At 36.0% G+C, this 16,210-nt stretch overlaps 2 protein-coding genes across 3 annotated transcripts; both read right to left on the bottom strand.

Moving 5' to 3' along the window:
* Positions 28–3,771, bottom strand: LOC109724927 (1-acyl-sn-glycerol-3-phosphate acyltransferase-like). Its single transcript, XM_020253920.1, has 5 exons — positions 3,102–3,771; positions 1,530–1,679; positions 978–1,076; positions 790–882; positions 28–519 (listed from the first exon to the last, which is right to left on the bottom strand). Exons 1-5 carry the CDS (start codon positions 3,450–3,452, stop codon positions 277–279), a joined length of 936 nt encoding a protein of 311 aa, XP_020109509.1. The 5' UTR covers positions 3,453–3,771; the 3' UTR covers positions 28–276.
* Positions 8,508–14,615, bottom strand: LOC109724924 (solanesyl-diphosphate synthase 1, mitochondrial-like). Of its 2 annotated transcripts, none has more exons than XM_020253915.1 (12): positions 14,351–14,615; positions 13,325–13,417; positions 12,705–12,785; positions 12,486–12,557; positions 11,880–12,011; positions 11,707–11,793; positions 11,115–11,186; positions 10,513–10,598; positions 10,142–10,274; positions 9,706–9,795; positions 9,213–9,311; positions 8,508–9,045 (listed from the first exon to the last, which is right to left on the bottom strand). In XM_020253915.1, the coding sequence occupies exons 1-12, from the start codon at positions 14,492–14,494 to the stop codon at positions 8,866–8,868; spliced, it is 1,269 nt and encodes a 422-aa protein (XP_020109504.1). In that variant the 5' UTR covers positions 14,495–14,615; the 3' UTR covers positions 8,508–8,865. The 2 variants fall into 2 exon arrangements, with proteins under 2 accessions (XP_020109504.1, XP_020109505.1); XM_020253916.1 differs by having other exon boundaries at positions 13,325–13,420; positions 14,351–14,490.

Genomic DNA, 16,210 nt, shown 5'->3' with positions numbered 1-16,210 from the left:
AATAGGCAACATGAAATTTTGAAGTCATAGAAAAGCCTAAAAAGAGATTTCCATTGACAAACACCAGCATATGAGCTTCAGCAACATTCAACAAACTCTGTACAGGATTCAGCGAGCTGTTTCAGAAGAATTATTCAACTTACATTTCTACAACTTTGGTTTATCACACAAGGAAAAAAGAAAAAGAACAAAACTGCACATTAAACCATTTGTCGCAGAAAGACCCCTCTATCTGTGTATTTCGCTTATCCTTTTCCTTTTGGTTTTGCGTTCACTTCATTCGGAAACCAAAGGTTTTTGAGATTCGGGAAGGTTTTCGACATACAAGTCATGTACCATCTCTACGTATTCGTTGATCTTCTCTGGCTCCCAATCTACAGTCTTTATCGGCGGCAGATATTTGACGGTCAGAGGAGCCGGCCTAACTCGCAAACTGTTCTTCCTCCAAGCTCGATGAGTGCCCGTGAGAACTATTGGAACGATCGGTAGCCGCGATTGCAGCGCTATGTGCACAAAACCCTGAAGTTCAATTGAGACATAATTAGAGTAAAAGATGCGAGGTTCCTAATACTTCCACGATTCTGATGCTTGAAATTTTAAATTCTGAACACCGTTACAGTTTGAGTGCGTGGGAACCATTTTCTGTGAAGCGCCATTTTATCGGAAATTAGTCTCACATGATGCAAAGTTCAGATACTAAATTTTTTAAATGAGAAGTCCAACGACAAAATTTCAATATCATAAAAGTACATGGACTCTCCGTTCATTGTATTTTTTGTCCTACATTACCTTCTTAAATGGGAGAAGCCTTCCGGTTTTCGATCGGGTACCCTCCGGAAAAATGATCAATGATAGGTTCTTCTTGACTATAATCTTCGCTGCCTGAGATCATTATAAAAAGCTGAATGATTGAAACTAAACAAAGAGGAAAAGAAGAAAAGGTGACATAAAATTTAATCATCAGAAGTTGAGAGAACCTCTTTCATAGACTCGATTGCAGCAATCGGGTTTGAGCGGTCTATGCGGAGATGGTTGGCCAACACATAAAGCTGTCCAAAGAGGGGGTACCATATAATCTGCACTCACAAGAAAAAAAAAAGAAAAAAAGAAAAAAAAAGAGAAGCATTAAGTGTGTGTTCTACTATGATGACCCAACCCGGCTATAGCATTTTAGGCCGGTAGTTTGAGCCTAACGAGTTATTATTGTTAGCGGGTTGGATCGTTATATTTGATATTAGAGATAATTCACCAGTAGGAAGTGCGAGTGGACCTCACATCACCCGGTGATCTTGGGTACACATTTGTGATTGGGCTGATAAGAACGTCAAGGTCTACATGGGGAGAGTTTATGACACCTAATAATTCCACATCGGATGGAAAAGAGATTGCGATTGGGTATATAAAAGATCATGAACCCTAATAAAAATAATTGGGGTAAAGCATTTTGGACTAGTGATTTAAGCCCAACGAGTTATTATTGCTTGTGGATCTGATCGTTATATCTGGGTAGAGAAATTCATGCAACCAACCTCCTTTTTGGCAATGCCAACAGTTCCCGTCGGAGTTAACCACATGATAAGGAAAATGTCAAGCGGCGATGCATGATTACATATATAAATACCCCTTGTATTAGAGTATTCGGAGCCTTCGATTTTTATCGGGTTTCCCAATATCCACATCTGCAGTAAAAAGCAAATCAGTGAACACATAACGTCGGTCTAATCCAGCAGCTCAGTAGTAAAGCAAAAATACAAAAAGATTAAGCAATTCGGACACAGTTGCTTGATATTACATTAAGAACTATAACTAGGCGACATAAAAGAGAACCTAAATCAATAATATTATCATGTTCCTCAAATGGTCACAGCTCAATTTTCAGGTGAATACATAGCGCTTCTTGTGTCATCGAAGAATACAAAAAAAAAAAATTGAGGGGAAAAAGAAGAAAAAAAGAAACGGCTTGCAGAGATGCAGAACTGAAGCTCAGAAAAATTTGACTTTCTCTAGGATAATACTCAAAACCCATCATTAATGATCAAGCAACAAAGCTTTCACCCCTTCAACACTGCTCAAATTATTACGACGCTTCCTCTCCTTCAGTTTTAGTGGTGTAAGGAAAAGATATTAGAAACCGATCAGTGCCAGGTTATCCATGAACTTATTTAAAAGGTTTTTATATCCATGACTACAGTAATCAAGCATCATAGACAATACTATAAGAATGACTAAAACAACCAGCGTAGTAGTTCATCATAGTATAGTTCTCAATAGTTTGCGATTCGTGATTCAACGTGGAAATGTAAAACACTTATAAGAATGGATGGCTATTCCAACCTCTGGATAAGTACCGACTTATCCTGATCGACAAGGACTAGAAGAGATTAGATTCGTCACAAAACACCAAAAGCAAAATAGCTTAATTACGTCTAGCTTCAATTCTTTCCGAACCAGCGTCTTTTGAAGTACAAAAACCTAGTGATATTATCAGATGAGCGAACGCCGTGCATATTAATCCCATAATTACTATGGGAAGTACCATCTGTGAAGATCAATTAAGAACAACAGTGCAGCTATAATCGAAGATTAAATCACAAGTGCATTGTTTTCATAGCAAAAATCAGTTTTTCATACTTATGAGAATAAGTAAATGCATCTCCTCATCTGCTTAATCAAATATGGCTCACCTGTAATAACACCACCAGTTAGTAGAATCATAAACTGATAATAAACTGATCAGAGTTCCTCTCATAACAAGTTCAAGTACTCACAGATACTAGAAGAAACTGAAACATGCCAGCTAAAACAATCGCTAAAAGCACTCAAAAAATCACATAAACGTAAACAGTAATACAGGAAAAATGTACAAATTTACGCAAACAAAACCATCATAAAACTTTAATAGTATTACTAAACACTATCGATCAAAAACAACAGCAAACACCCACACAAACTATAAGAATTGAGAACTGAAACATACCCAATTGAAAAAAAAAAGGGGGTTGCGTAAAATTACACAAAAAAATCAACTAAAAATAACAGAACATTAGAACACAACATCAACATCAACATCAACATCAACATCAACATCAGAATCCTCTTACCAACATCCTTCCAGTAACGTGCCCATACACATTACCCTGCCGAATCCGCGCATAAGGCCACGGCAACAGCACGACCATCACCACCGCCCAAATGAACGTCGTCACCATCATCGACACGAAGCACACCACGATCCTCACCACGGACACCACCACCGTGCTCCACTTGTCGTCGTCCGCAAACTCCTCCTCCACCGCCGCGGCGGCGGCGGCGGCGGCGGAGGCGGGGGTGCAGCTCCTCGGCCGCGGCGGCGCCGCCCGGGGCTTCGCCGGCGCAAGGGACCGGAGCCCCGCCTCGAAGTAGCTCTCGAGGCGCCGCCCCCGCAGGAACGAGCCCAAAGGCGAGCCCTCCATTGCAGAAGCACCGATTCGGTACCAAAATCCACAGGGGAATGCAATAAAAATCGGATTTTTATGTAACTTTTTGGACTCTAGAGCAAAATTCTCCTTTTTTTGGTTTTCCTCTGTTTTGTGAGACTCAGAATCAGAATCAGAACAGGGGGGTTTAATACTCTACATGGACATGTAGAAGAAGATTCTAGAGGATCGAAAAGGTGTTACATGAATGTGTTCATATCACACAGTAGGCTTGTTGTTAATGAATATGAGAGAGAGAGAAGAGAGAGAGAGAGAGAGAGAGAGAGAGAGGTTGCTTGGCCAAGCAGGTCCTGTTGGATTGTTTAGTAATATTTTAAACGGTTTCAAGGAAGAAATTATTGCATGCACCCGATGCACCATGCACTCGAATTTTGAACTCCAAATTATTTGGCATTTTATAAAAAGCTGCTTTTTGAAAAGCGCACTACGATAAGAGGTGTAAGTTGTATGTAGAAAGGCATCGAGAAAATTAGTAGGAACGATTTGAGAGATAGTAGTTTATCATATATATGACGGTCAGCTATTCGAGAAAAATTATGGATATTAAAAAAAGTTTTGTACTCCTGAGATGAACAATACTCTTTTTCATGTTGTTAATTTGTAAGACCATGTAATGTCTAGGAAATGAGTAACTAAAACTTATTAAATTGTTATACTTAGGTACTAATTAACTATCCTCAAATATTAAGCATGGTGCATAAGTTGCATAGATACAGTGGGTGCATGCAAGAGAAAACAGTATTGAAAATGGGATTTCTTAACCACATAGTTGTGGTCCAAATACTTTAAAATGTGGTGCATGAAGTTTCAAAGACTTCAAGAATTTGGGTGCATGAAGTTTCTTCTTCCCTTTCTGTTCTTTTTTTTAAATGTGGTGGTTTCTGCTTTCTCCATTAAAAAATACTTTCCATTCCCCCACAGCATATACCTTATAATACTGTTAATATGTTGGTCTCTCTCAAACACACATACACATATCTAGAGTCCGGCTGGAATGCTATCGATAATACCAAGGGCTTCATATTATCGAGTTTTCACCGGTAGATTTAACCCTTTGATTATTTTTACCCGTTAGATTATACTATTCCACCAACCACCCACTCAACCCTAGAGGGCCCACATCATCCTAACAGCACATTTTTCAATTTAAGGATTAAAAAATTAATAGCATGAATAACTTAGTATTATTAATAGCATTCCAGTCTAATTTCATATATCTATATATAACATTTAAATTTTAATTATAATATTTAGAATTTAGAGTTTAGAATTTAATATGCTAACTCATCAACAGTATTTTAGAAGACGGATAATAGGGTACTCCTAAGAGCAGTGTTTTCAATTTTGTATGGTGTGGAGGAGGTGAGTTGTGTCATTGGGTGTGTGGGTGGCTGGGGTAGGTGGACCCCATTGGATTTTTGTTAAGATGGGGAGATTGGGGTTTGTGGACATGGTGCCATGTGGATTGGAAAGGGATCACTAGAGACTAGAGAGTGGTGGTGGGTGGGTGGGTGAGGTCAAAGGGAAGGTGCTGCTTTTTCCATTTCCATTGTAGTGGATCTAGTCTAATGTGTTGGGCTATCATTTTTTTTTTTTTTTTAAGAGATAGATAGCATGTTATTCGATTCGTTTATTTTATTTAGAAATAAATTTAGCTAAAAATATGAATCAACTAGAATTCGAACTTGGGACTTCGGGTATCAATCACCAAATTCTTTACCACTTGCGCTAGGAACAGTCGGTTGGGCTATCATTTTTTGATGATAAAGAAAGAAAGGAATGCCTTGAACAGATATATTCTAGAGAGATCAAACCAAGGAATAAAGTTCTAGCTTAAAAAACATATTAATATATAAGAATTTATTTGAATTATAAAATATTTTGATTGACTATCTAAACTTTCAGAATTTAATTTATTCAAATTAAATAATTCGACGGCTTTTTTGGAAATAAAGTTTTAACTAATTGATTTGAATGAGCTTATAATTATGTAAATTATATAAAATACTATTGATTAAATTTTATAAAAATAAATGACACGTTCAAATTTTAAAATTAAAAGATTATTGATTGGCTCATATTAAATAAACTAAAAATTAGATAGTGCAGTTAAAATTGCGAAGTTGTATCAAATCAACTAAATAAATTATTTAGAAAACACGTCACTTCTATTTGATGGTACGTTTTGAGAGGATGCATTGGCTGTTTAAATTACTTATTAAAAAAGCAGGATGACGAAGATAGATAGAGAGTGCGAACGAACGTAGAGTATCTGCAATTAGAAAATTAACTAATTTAGAAAGAAATGTAAAATAAGTAGATTTCAAATTTAAAAATTTTAAATACCAATCCTTAATTTCTTAATCAATTGCTGCAAAGTACAATCTAATTTTAATGTTATTATATTTATCACCTTGAGATTGTAGGAGATCTATATATGATGTATATCATGGAATATATGGTTAGTGCCTCACTTGTAAAATAATACCACCTAAGAAGGAGAGAGAGAGAGAGATAATATAATGCAGTCCATCGCTAATGAGCAGTACATCTAAATGCTAAACCCTAAACCATCCAAGAGCCTTGGTGCGAAGAGACCACGAACAACTTAAAAAGAAATTATAAAAAAATTAGTAATATATATCGATCTAACATCGTTGTGTCTATGTGCTCTTTTGTTTTTTTTTTTTTTTTTATGTGCTTTTGCTTTCAACAATAGTCATCTACAAAGAATATTTAGAAAAATATTATTTAGACAACAAATATCACTTTATTTTTTTTATCTCCCAATGTAAGCACTATTTTTCTCTTTTTTTTGAGAAAAAGGTAGCATGCTACCCGCTTCGTTTATTTCATTTAGAAATAAACTTAGCTGAAAAATGTGAATCAATTAGAATTCGAACTTGGGTCTCGGGTATCAACCATCAAGCCCTTTTGCCACTTGCACTAGGAATTGAACAGCAAATATGTGACAAGTATACGATAACATGCTCGCATGAACAAACTTGGTTGCACGAATGAGTGTTCTTTTTTCTAAAAAGTTCCTTAAACAAGAATAAATTATCATTATTTTTTTTTTTTATTTTCCACTCAGAAACAGCTAACAATAGCAATTCTTTTGAGGTTAACAACAAAGCCTATATTCTTAATTAATTAATACAATCCCTATAATGGGTTCCATTTGGTATTAATAACACACAATATTTTGGTTGGTTGGTTCTTTTTTCCCCCTCTTGCACAGATGGATCTACTATTGTGGTTGGTAATATATATTGTAAAAGGCTCTAAGTTTGGTCTACACCTCCCTTGTGTAAAGAGAACATATATAGGTTGGAATTATTAGATGTAAATTTTACACTATTAAAACTAAGAACTAGTAGTAATTATTGGCTCAATTATATTGGAATAGTAGAGATTTCAGAAGTATCCCCAAATCTAGTTGGAGAATTTCTTAGTCTAGTGTGAGAATTTCTAAGGAATTGTATTTTAATGCTAGTTAAAAATTTGTAGATTAAATTATGGCCATTACTTTGTAATATTTCAGCTGGAAAGAGAGAGTGGAATCAATACAGAAACAAGCAGATGTAATTGCTGTATTTTTTTTTAACTCTGCTGCTAAAAGCACTTCCTCCCAACACACTTTGCTTCAGGTTATTTTATGTGCCACAAATCATTTGTTACATCAAAGACAATTAACTGCTTAAAGATCATTTATATTGCACTATCAAGAGAACACTCCAAAACTCAAAGCTCATGAGAACTAAATGCTCGAAATAGACGAAAACCCTTAAACCCCTCATTGAGAAACAAGTAACTATAATTAAGGCACTTGTTCAAATTGAAATCTCTTTTAATGTTTGATAATAATATCCAAGTTCCTGGTAATTGCACTTGCTTCTCTGAGAACTGCTAATAAGATACCGAAATTGAGCTCGATCTTCTTCAACCCAGAACTGATCTTCCTCTTGATATTCTGCAACTTTGACCTCTAAATTTGCTTCCTCTTTTGTCGAGCATCGGCTTCATCCAACACTTTGTAGATCAAGAACCTTGCTTTCCTATGCTCCAGCTTTTCTGGGTCCTCCTCCTCAATCCTTGAGTAAGAGAATTGTGTTCTTAAAAAGCCCATCTTTTTTTTCCTCTTTTTTTTTTTTTTTTTTCTGTTTAAGCAAAGACCAACATCTGTATATATATATGTATGTATAGCCTTCTAAGATATTGAGTGAATTCATGAGATGCAGGCTCTATTTGTTAAATAATATTTTGGTGTAACTGCATTCCTTGTGAAAGATTGTATAATTAGTTATGAGTTCAAGAAGAGAGACACAAGGGATAAAGACTTGTTCTCATCCAACCTGTACTACAGGGTGCTTCTTGGGCTTCATCTATTTGTTTTCTGTGAAAGCCATTTATTTAAGCACCAATGTCTATGCAATGCAAACTTATCTTCCAACTGTCCATTATTAGATAAATTTACTTTGGCTTTGGACTAGTTGTTTGTTAACCATAGGTCATGTGCCCAATAAAAAGGAAAAAAAAAAAACCACTTGATCATAGAAAATGTAAGGATTCATGCTTTTTCTGATTCTTTCCTGCTAATGAGGGGTCAAGAGAAGGATTTATCACCTGATAAGAGGTATGACAAAAATATAAAGATCAGGAAAAGAAGGGATTATCATTAGTCACTATACAAGAGAAGATATTATAAAGACCATAGGAAGCATACCAATGCTATTTGATTGATCTGTCAAATACAAGAGAAGATATTATAAAGACCATAGGAAGCATACCAATGCTATTTGATTGATCTGTCAAATATCTTATAATATCTTAATATGCTTGGTAATTTTTTTAGAAAACTTAATATACTTGTATCAGAAGAGTATAATTTTAGAATATTAGATTTGAAGCTAACTTGATGTCAGATATAAACTGGAAAAAGTTAGATGAGCTGGATGAATACCTGATTGTTTACTTGGCAGATCTTTTTTTGATATTTTTGGTAATGAATATTGACATACACATAGCATAGATTGTCACTGAAATGGCCAAAAAAGAAAAAAAAAGTAATGATTCATAATTTAGTACAATTTTCGCAGCAAACTGGAAAACTAATACAGCATATTTGGCCTACATGTAGAAGCATACACAGCTGAACTACAGAACAGTTTAACATGGTTATTCAAGCCTTGTGACTGAATTAAATAATTTTTTTTAAAAAAAATCCGGGTCCTTACCCGGATCCGCAAATCCTGTGAAATAACCCATAAAAAAATTGTGACTATGATCTAAAAGAATGCATTCACAAAATCGCGTGACTTGTAACATGATAAATCATATATAGCATGGTTCTCGAGTGCCAGTTTGTTCGCCAAGGTGGAATATCCTTCTACTTTGTTCTTGTGATAACCCTGTTGGTCAGATCAACAAGGGCACGCCTCGAGATGATGACATCCTCATCGTCACTTTCGGGAAAAGCTTCGATCGCTTCGACCGCCCGGTTGGCGTGCTCTGCCGCGAGTTCTCTTGTCCTTTCAATTCCACGGCTCTTTTGTAGGTATTCGAGGGCCTGTAGTTTTCACGGTTAAAAGTGTCATCAAGTTGCAACATATTCTCTGTACATAAACATTGGAAATGAGCTGAAAATTTTCAGTTTTTATGCTTCGATAAATGTTGGCGGTTTTCAAAATTAGCTAGGTTTAGTTTGTATAGAATATTTGTGGAGAGTATGCTTACAATGTCCACATCTGCTGGATTGTCGAAACCCCGATCAACGACTTCACTCAACTGAGGAAACTCCTCGATTGCAAATAGTAGTGGAGCTGTTACAATACCCTGCATAAAAATAAGGCTAATTACAACAGAAAGAAAAGAATTTAATGGCAAACTAAAATAGCAATGGAAATTTTTAAGCATGACAACTCATTGTAACTCGTGACGCCAATTTTCAATGCCCTAGGCTAAAAAAAATATGGTACAGTATAGTGATCGCAGAACTGCTCGATGTATCATTGCAAGGTAATGAGTTGAAAGGACAATCAGAATGTGTAAAAGCTTCGGCCATTTCTCAAGATTTAGGGCTTACTACCATTTGAGAATCACCAAATAATGTTGAAACTTTTTACATGGAGCAACTATTCTTGCAAACTCGCAACTATATATAGCAGAAATGGCAGGGTCTTCTATACAGAAGCAATCTGTAGAAATAGGCACAGAGAAGTGATATTACATGGCGAATGTCGGACAAGGAGCCTTTCCCAAGTGAAGCCGATGTGCCCGTGAAATCTAGAACATCATCAATCAACTGAAATGCAAGACCCTGCAAGGATTTCACACTTACTTTAGTTATTACAATATTTTCATATAAATACACCAGAAAAAATCATCTATCCACATACATATATCCATGAAAAAGCTGGATCTTCATGTAAACCTTGCAGTTAAAAAATGTCTCTCCTTTAAAAGCCTTTTCCAATACAAAACCAACTTTCTCCCCATGAATTGGATGACTCGACGGCTTAAGAGCATTTACATAAAAAATTGCACTTTCAAGGGGCAAATATGGAAACCCAGATTTTACACCTTGCAGCCATATATATATAGAATAGATGATTTATACAAGGAAACTTTGCAAAAGAACTTAGTTACTTCAGCAGTTAACAAACCAGGTTTCGCCCATATTCATAAGCAAGTATTGAAACTTCTGCAGTTTGTCCTGCAAGAAGAGCAATAGCTTTGCAACTATTTGAAATCAGCGAAGCTGTCTTGTAGTATGTCTTCTGCAAGTAATACTCCATGCTGCACAACAATAAGAAGTGATTTAACATAAGAATTCGACAGCATATTTGCATTTTAGTCACTGACAAAAAAACAAAAACGTATTCCACTTAAGCTAATAAAGCATTAACATAGAGATATCACATAGAGATTTCAAAATGAAGGGTCTGAAGTATATTACTCTTCTTATCTGGAATTTCTCACACTGTAGCAACCATCAAAATCAAAATGTTTCACGTGGAAAGTTAAAATCATATACCTACGACGTTGCTCAGATGTAGTTGTCATCTGCATTGTTTCACCAGTAACTAGATGTTCTACAACAGTTGCCAGTAGAGATACAACCTGACAAAGAAAATGCAGAAAACCGAAGCACATAATTACGTATTGACACCATTACTTCTCATTGCAACTGTGATAACTTAAATCAATATTAGGCTCGTCTAAGTTTTAAAAGTTCTCAAAATTCCATGATAGTACTTGATCTACTGTCAACTGGAGTGGAGCTTCAAATTCAGTCTCCAAAAGTTCCTCCCACCAGGGTCTACAAAGAGTATAAGCACATTGTGTGTACGCATTGTTAAAATTACCTAAGGATGCAAATTCCTAGGCAGCTTGTAGCCTTGTAGCATGTAAACATAATAATGGTGCCCAAGCAACTTATCACAGAAAACTCAGGTTATCTATTCTCCGAGAGACCAAAAAGCTATACTACAAAATCAATGAATCAGGAAGAAAGCCTCACCAATATTTACACAAGAGCACATGATAAGTCAAATCTGTCCAAATACCAACTATGAAGCACAACAATAATGGATAATAACTTGGGTTACAGAGCGAGAATACTGAAAGTCCAATTACCTCTGTATTCTTAAGGGATGCAAGGGCAACACAAGCCCTAGAAAGTAGAAAATCACCAGCCAGCACAGCAAGCTGCATAAGCACAACTTCAACTGATCAATGAAGAGGACTTAACAAAAATAAATAAATGAATCTCCACAATTAAAGACATATTAAATTGTTGTTAATACCTAACAATACCTATCAACAATACTTATACAGCGCATAGGCACAGAATATAAACTCATCCCATAAGAAAAGGGGGGAAAAAAGAACATAAAGCTGAATGTCAAATACTGCAGACAGATTGCTTTTTCTGAGGCTGAGAAAAGTTTAAATGAGTTGCAATTAGTTACCATGTCCTTCTGTAGGACAATCATACACATATTTATGAGCTTTAACTGAAGCAATTTTTCTTCCCCCTTTTTTCTGGTCATGCACAAGCACTGTTAAATTTGTTAGAAATACATTATGAAATTTGTGCACTTTCCATTAAATAATACTTCTCCTACATCCTTTCCATTGGAGGTTTAATAGTATTTAAATGTAGGACGAATGGACACCAAAATGGAACAGATCTTTTACTTGATTGTAACAGGAATTGATTAAATACCTTGTTACCCATAATAAAGTTCAATGAACCAATCCCGCGCCTAGTGTCAGCATCATCCAATACATCATCATGAAGAAGACTAGCCACCTGTAATAAGGTGTGAAAGGAAGCTGATCATCAAACAAGTTATAAAAATAATAATTAACAAAAGGCAGAGGCTGCGTATAAGGTACATGAATCATTTCAGTAATTTCTGCAATACACTGCTGCCGAGTACGCAACTCGTTTGACAAGGTATTAAACACTCCATCTGCAGCTGATTGTGATATGGGCATATTTAAGGCCGACGCCATCAGCAATAAAACCTATGGGCAGATTATCAAACAATTGTTGAGAACACTAGAAGCAAAAAATGAAGAGAAGAGCAACTTATAAGAGGCTTTCATTTTTCACATCAAAGTCATTTTTGCAGCAATTTAAATTCATACACACAAAATAGACAATAATTAAATATATGCCTATGCGAAATTGTCTTTTAAACATATACAGATCCATTTTTGGTAGAAAAAAATCAGTGCAAAATCTAAATTTCCAAATGGCCCTTCACAACTTAATTTCTTACATATGCGTCCTTTGTAGTAGCAAAAAACGGATCTTGCTGGATGATTCCTCAACTAAATAAAAACTAGAAAGATATCTTGGGAATAAACTGCACTTAGGAGGGACAGAGGAAAAAAATCCAGATTTTACAGGGGTAATTATGTAAGTAGATGATATCTCAGGCATAAATATAGTAACGTGGAATGTGGAAAAAATTGTCAGTGGTTTTCAGATCTTACGGTAGGGCGGAATCTTTTTCCCTCAGCTCCCATTTTAAAAAAGTATTCAGCAGCTGATGCCAGCTTGGGAACCTGCAAGAAATTAAGAAACACGAGATGAGATTCAGATAATTTTAACTAGTCTAAGAATCAAACATCACCATGAAGTTAACAAATGATTTAATAAGCATTGAAAGGAGGTGGAACAGTTTACACCAATAACAGCCCACTATCACGAACCTCAGCGACCACCATCGAACGCAGTCTATTAGCAAGAAGTGACAGTTCATCAGCAACTAAGGAAAAGGGATCTAGTGGTTCCTGATACATAGAGCAAAAAAAGAACCATCATTCCAAGCTCAGAGCTAATTTGGTAAGTAGTGACTCATTAAATGCAGATCCTCATCAACCCTGTTAAGCTTGTGTTTTAAAGGAATTTGTGTTTACAGTAATATATAGGAATAGTTTTTTGTCTTAGCAACATCCTTCTTTCTTAGCCACAATAAATGTTGTTCAAAGCTGCTCAGTGCTAACTCGCAAGAGATGCAAAGCTGCAAGAAAAATTCTACATCAACTATTCATCGAACCCAGCTGTGAAGTTGGGTGTGTGTGTGTGTGTGTGTGTGTGTGTGTGTGTGTGAGAGAGAGAGAGAGAGAGAGAGAGAGAGAGATTGGCCAACTAATGACTAACGAGGAACAGATCAGAAGAGAACAATGGAGACATATGAAATGATAAAAAATTCCTAGTTAATCATTCACCTTGTGGAAGAGTAACAATGCCCATGCAATCAGATTTGTTATAAATTTAAAATAAAACCAAATACTATGAATGCAATCAAGATCAATACAACAGTGACAACCTCGGCTCTCGAACTGCTGTCCTGGTGAATCTGGTACCTTATGTCATGCAACCCACGCAATCCCAAAGAATAAGTTTCTGTACAACCCAATACCTACTAATTCACATAAAAAACAGCAGGACTGTCAAGATATTACTTGTCAAAAGTTAACACTTCGCCACTATACGTCAAGCAGCAAAAACAAACAACTGCGCATATTATGTACTTGAAGCAGCAAAATTGCAAGCAATTAATCAGGTAAAACAGATAGTATGTGAGTATAAGACCAAAAAAAAAGTTCAAAAAGGCTACTGGCAGTGTAAGAGACTTAGTCTGCTTATTCACTGGTTCTAGCAAAAAGTGCCTGAGGCCCTTATAATTTGTGCAATATTAGATATTGGATTAGGAAATATCTGGTTCCCCACAAGAAAATTTCCCAGCCGTTAGTTCATAATATTAACAATGTTTAACTAATGCAACACAACCAAGGATTCATACCGAAAAATCACTAAAAAAGCACACAATCTCCTAGCGTAAACATATTCCTCCAAATCTCATGTACCCATCAAATTATATATTCATAATTTCATATACATCCTCCATCCACAACATAAGAATGCCCAAGCCAATATCTACATCAAAATTTAGCATGAATGCATCGCAGAAACAACTAAAGTACGATTTGATGCGCACAGAAGATAAGAAAATCATTTCATCATCAACTTGGCGTGCATCCAAACCCAATAAACACGACGAAGCTAATACAGAGAATCTTATCCACACCATAAGCTCAAATAGCATATGTGCAATCAATTTTGAACCTCAGCTAACATATGAAGCTCCAAAACAACAACTTGGTGATGATTTGCTGCATAAAACGGACAGGTGATACATTTTATCATCAACCTAGCGTGCATCCTAACACCAACACTCGATTCCTAACACAAAAAACCTTCTACACACGAAAAGCTCAACAAACAACAAATAAAACAAAGACCCATCTCAAAAAACCGATCAAAGGTGAACAAAAAGCGGCAAAAATCGCACCTTCGACCGTGTCTCCCACGGGCTCCTCCCCAAGCAACCCCCACAGGGGGCCGCATGGGAGAATCTCTGCGTAAAACGCCCGTGGCCGTGGAACCGCGCCGCGGCGGAGCTCAACCCCCTCGACAGCGCCCATCTCCAATACATTCTCGATCGCAGGAGATCAAAAACCCGGGTCGCGCGATCGATCGAGGAGGCGAAACCTCAAAAATTGGATTTTTTGTTGGGGGGGGAGGGGGGGAGGCCGGTGTGTCGGGGTGGGTCAAAGTATGATCGGTGTGAGTCCACCGCAGCGAGTATGTAGTGTGGTGGTGGCGCCGCCCGAGTAACGTTTCATTGCATGCGTGTCCCGCGACGAGGCCACTTGAGCTTCGGCTAATCTCCACCGTCCGATCATATAGTCAGATCATATAAAGTGGACGGCTCCGATTAGTTAACGCGTATGCGGCTTTGTTATTATTATGGGCCGGGCCAGGCCCATTATTGTGAAATGGGCTTATTTCGGATCAGCCCTCTTACTTGTTGGAAATTATGAAACAGGCATATTTTGCGTTTTTCAGTTTTGATAAAATAGATAATTAAATTAAATTAAATTAAATTAACAGTAGTAAAGGAAGGAAAAACACACAATGAGGAAAAAAAAAATGTGTGAATCATGAATAAGGTAAAAGTTCATTAGGTCCATAAAAATAAAAACCATATATTCTTTTCAAGGCATTGCTGCCTCACCCATGTTGCTTAAAAATAAAAAAATCGTATTTTTTTTTTCTGCCTTCCATCGAGGTCTTGCTGCCTCACCCATGTTGCTTAATTCATTTACTGAATGAATGAAGCAGGTAGCACGCTGCCTTTTTCTCAAAAAAAAAAAAAAAAAAAAATCTTATAGCTCAGCACAGTTCAACTTAAACTCACACTCTAAACTTATATTCAGAAATTAAGTATTTTAGTCACTTATATAGTGGATTGGTGAAATATTTAGAAAGTATAGATTCTACAATTGTATGAACAACTTTTGCCTACTTTTTTCAGTTTGGACTACTTTTTATTACAACAAAAGTAGTAGAACTTATAAAAAGTCAAAACTCATGTTTTTAGATCTAAAATATTGTTTAGCTTTTCAATGTAGCAAAAATGGACAAAATTAATATGTGCTAACTCACTCAAATGCAGTCCTTGTTTATTAAAATAGAAAAACTATTTTAGAAATACTAAAACATGTAAATAATTTTTTTTATCAAGAAAAAGATCAAATTTATTAAATTTGATCAAATTCTGAAAAATACGCCTAATAATAATCAAATCAACTGCGAATAAAATCACTAACTCTCTTCAATGGCAAAAGTGTGCAAGAGAAACCAAACACTTCAAATAAAAAAAATAAATTGAAAAATAGAAAAAACAATGCTATTCATATTGTAACGCCCTAATAGTTCTATATCGGGTGGAAAACAAATTCTAATTATAATATATAAACTCTACACGCTAGTAATAATAGCTGAGTTTAAATATTTTGGGCAGGTGGTTAGGCCCAACGAGTTATTATTGCTAACGGGTCGAATTGTTACATTTGGTATTAGAACCGAATACCAGCTAAAAGTGTGAGAGCTAAGTGCTATCCATCTCACAAATCTCACATCGTCTTTACAAATAATTAGACTTAAGTATTTTAGGCCGCTAATTTGGACCCAACGAGTTATTATTGCTAACGGGTCGGATTGTTGCACATATATCCAAAAATAGATGTATATTTTACATCTCATTAAAAGTCTGAAATGAAAAACTGAAATAGGCTCTGCCGCAGTAACAAAAATCAGTAAAAAAAAAAAGAAAAAGAAAAAGGAAAAAAAGAAGAAAAATTCCCAT

The sequence above is a fragment of the Ananas comosus genome, linkage group 19, assembly GCF_001540865.1.
Source record: "Ananas comosus cultivar F153 linkage group 19, ASM154086v1, whole genome shotgun sequence".
In the NCBI taxonomy this organism is placed as follows: Eukaryota; Viridiplantae; Streptophyta; class Magnoliopsida; order Poales; family Bromeliaceae; genus Ananas; species Ananas comosus.
Note: the sequence above shows the minus strand (reverse complement) of the source record. Positions and strands in the feature narration are given on the sequence as shown.

What these genes read in the sequence shown, in the direction of transcription:
- LOC109724927 (XM_020253920.1), bottom strand. Translation starts at nt 3,452, where the DNA reads ATGGAGGGCTCGCCTTTGGGCTCGTTCCTGCGGGGGCGGCGCCTCGAG. An exon ending in ACGTTACTGGAAGGATGTTG is followed by an intron (nt 1,680 to 3,101) that starts GTAAGAGGATTC and finishes TTTTTACTGCAG; the next exon opens with ATGTGGATATTGGGAAACCC. An exon ending in TTGGCATTGCCAAAAAGGAG is followed by an intron (nt 1,077 to 1,529) that starts GTTGGTTGCATG and finishes TTGTGAGTGCAG; the next exon opens with ATTATATGGTACCCCCTCTT.
- LOC109724924 (XM_020253915.1), bottom strand. Translation starts at nt 14,494, where the DNA reads ATGTATTGGAGATGGGCGCTGTCGAGGGGGTTGAGCTCCGCCGCGGCG. An exon ending in GAAAAAGATTCCGCCCTACC is followed by an intron (nt 12,012 to 12,485) that starts GTAAGATCTGAA and finishes ATCTGCCCATAG; the next exon opens with GTTTTATTGCTGATGGCGTC. An exon ending in CCTTGTCCGACATTCGCCAT is followed by an intron (nt 9,312 to 9,705) that starts GTAATATCACTT and finishes ATTTTTATGCAG; the next exon opens with GGTATTGTAACAGCTCCACT.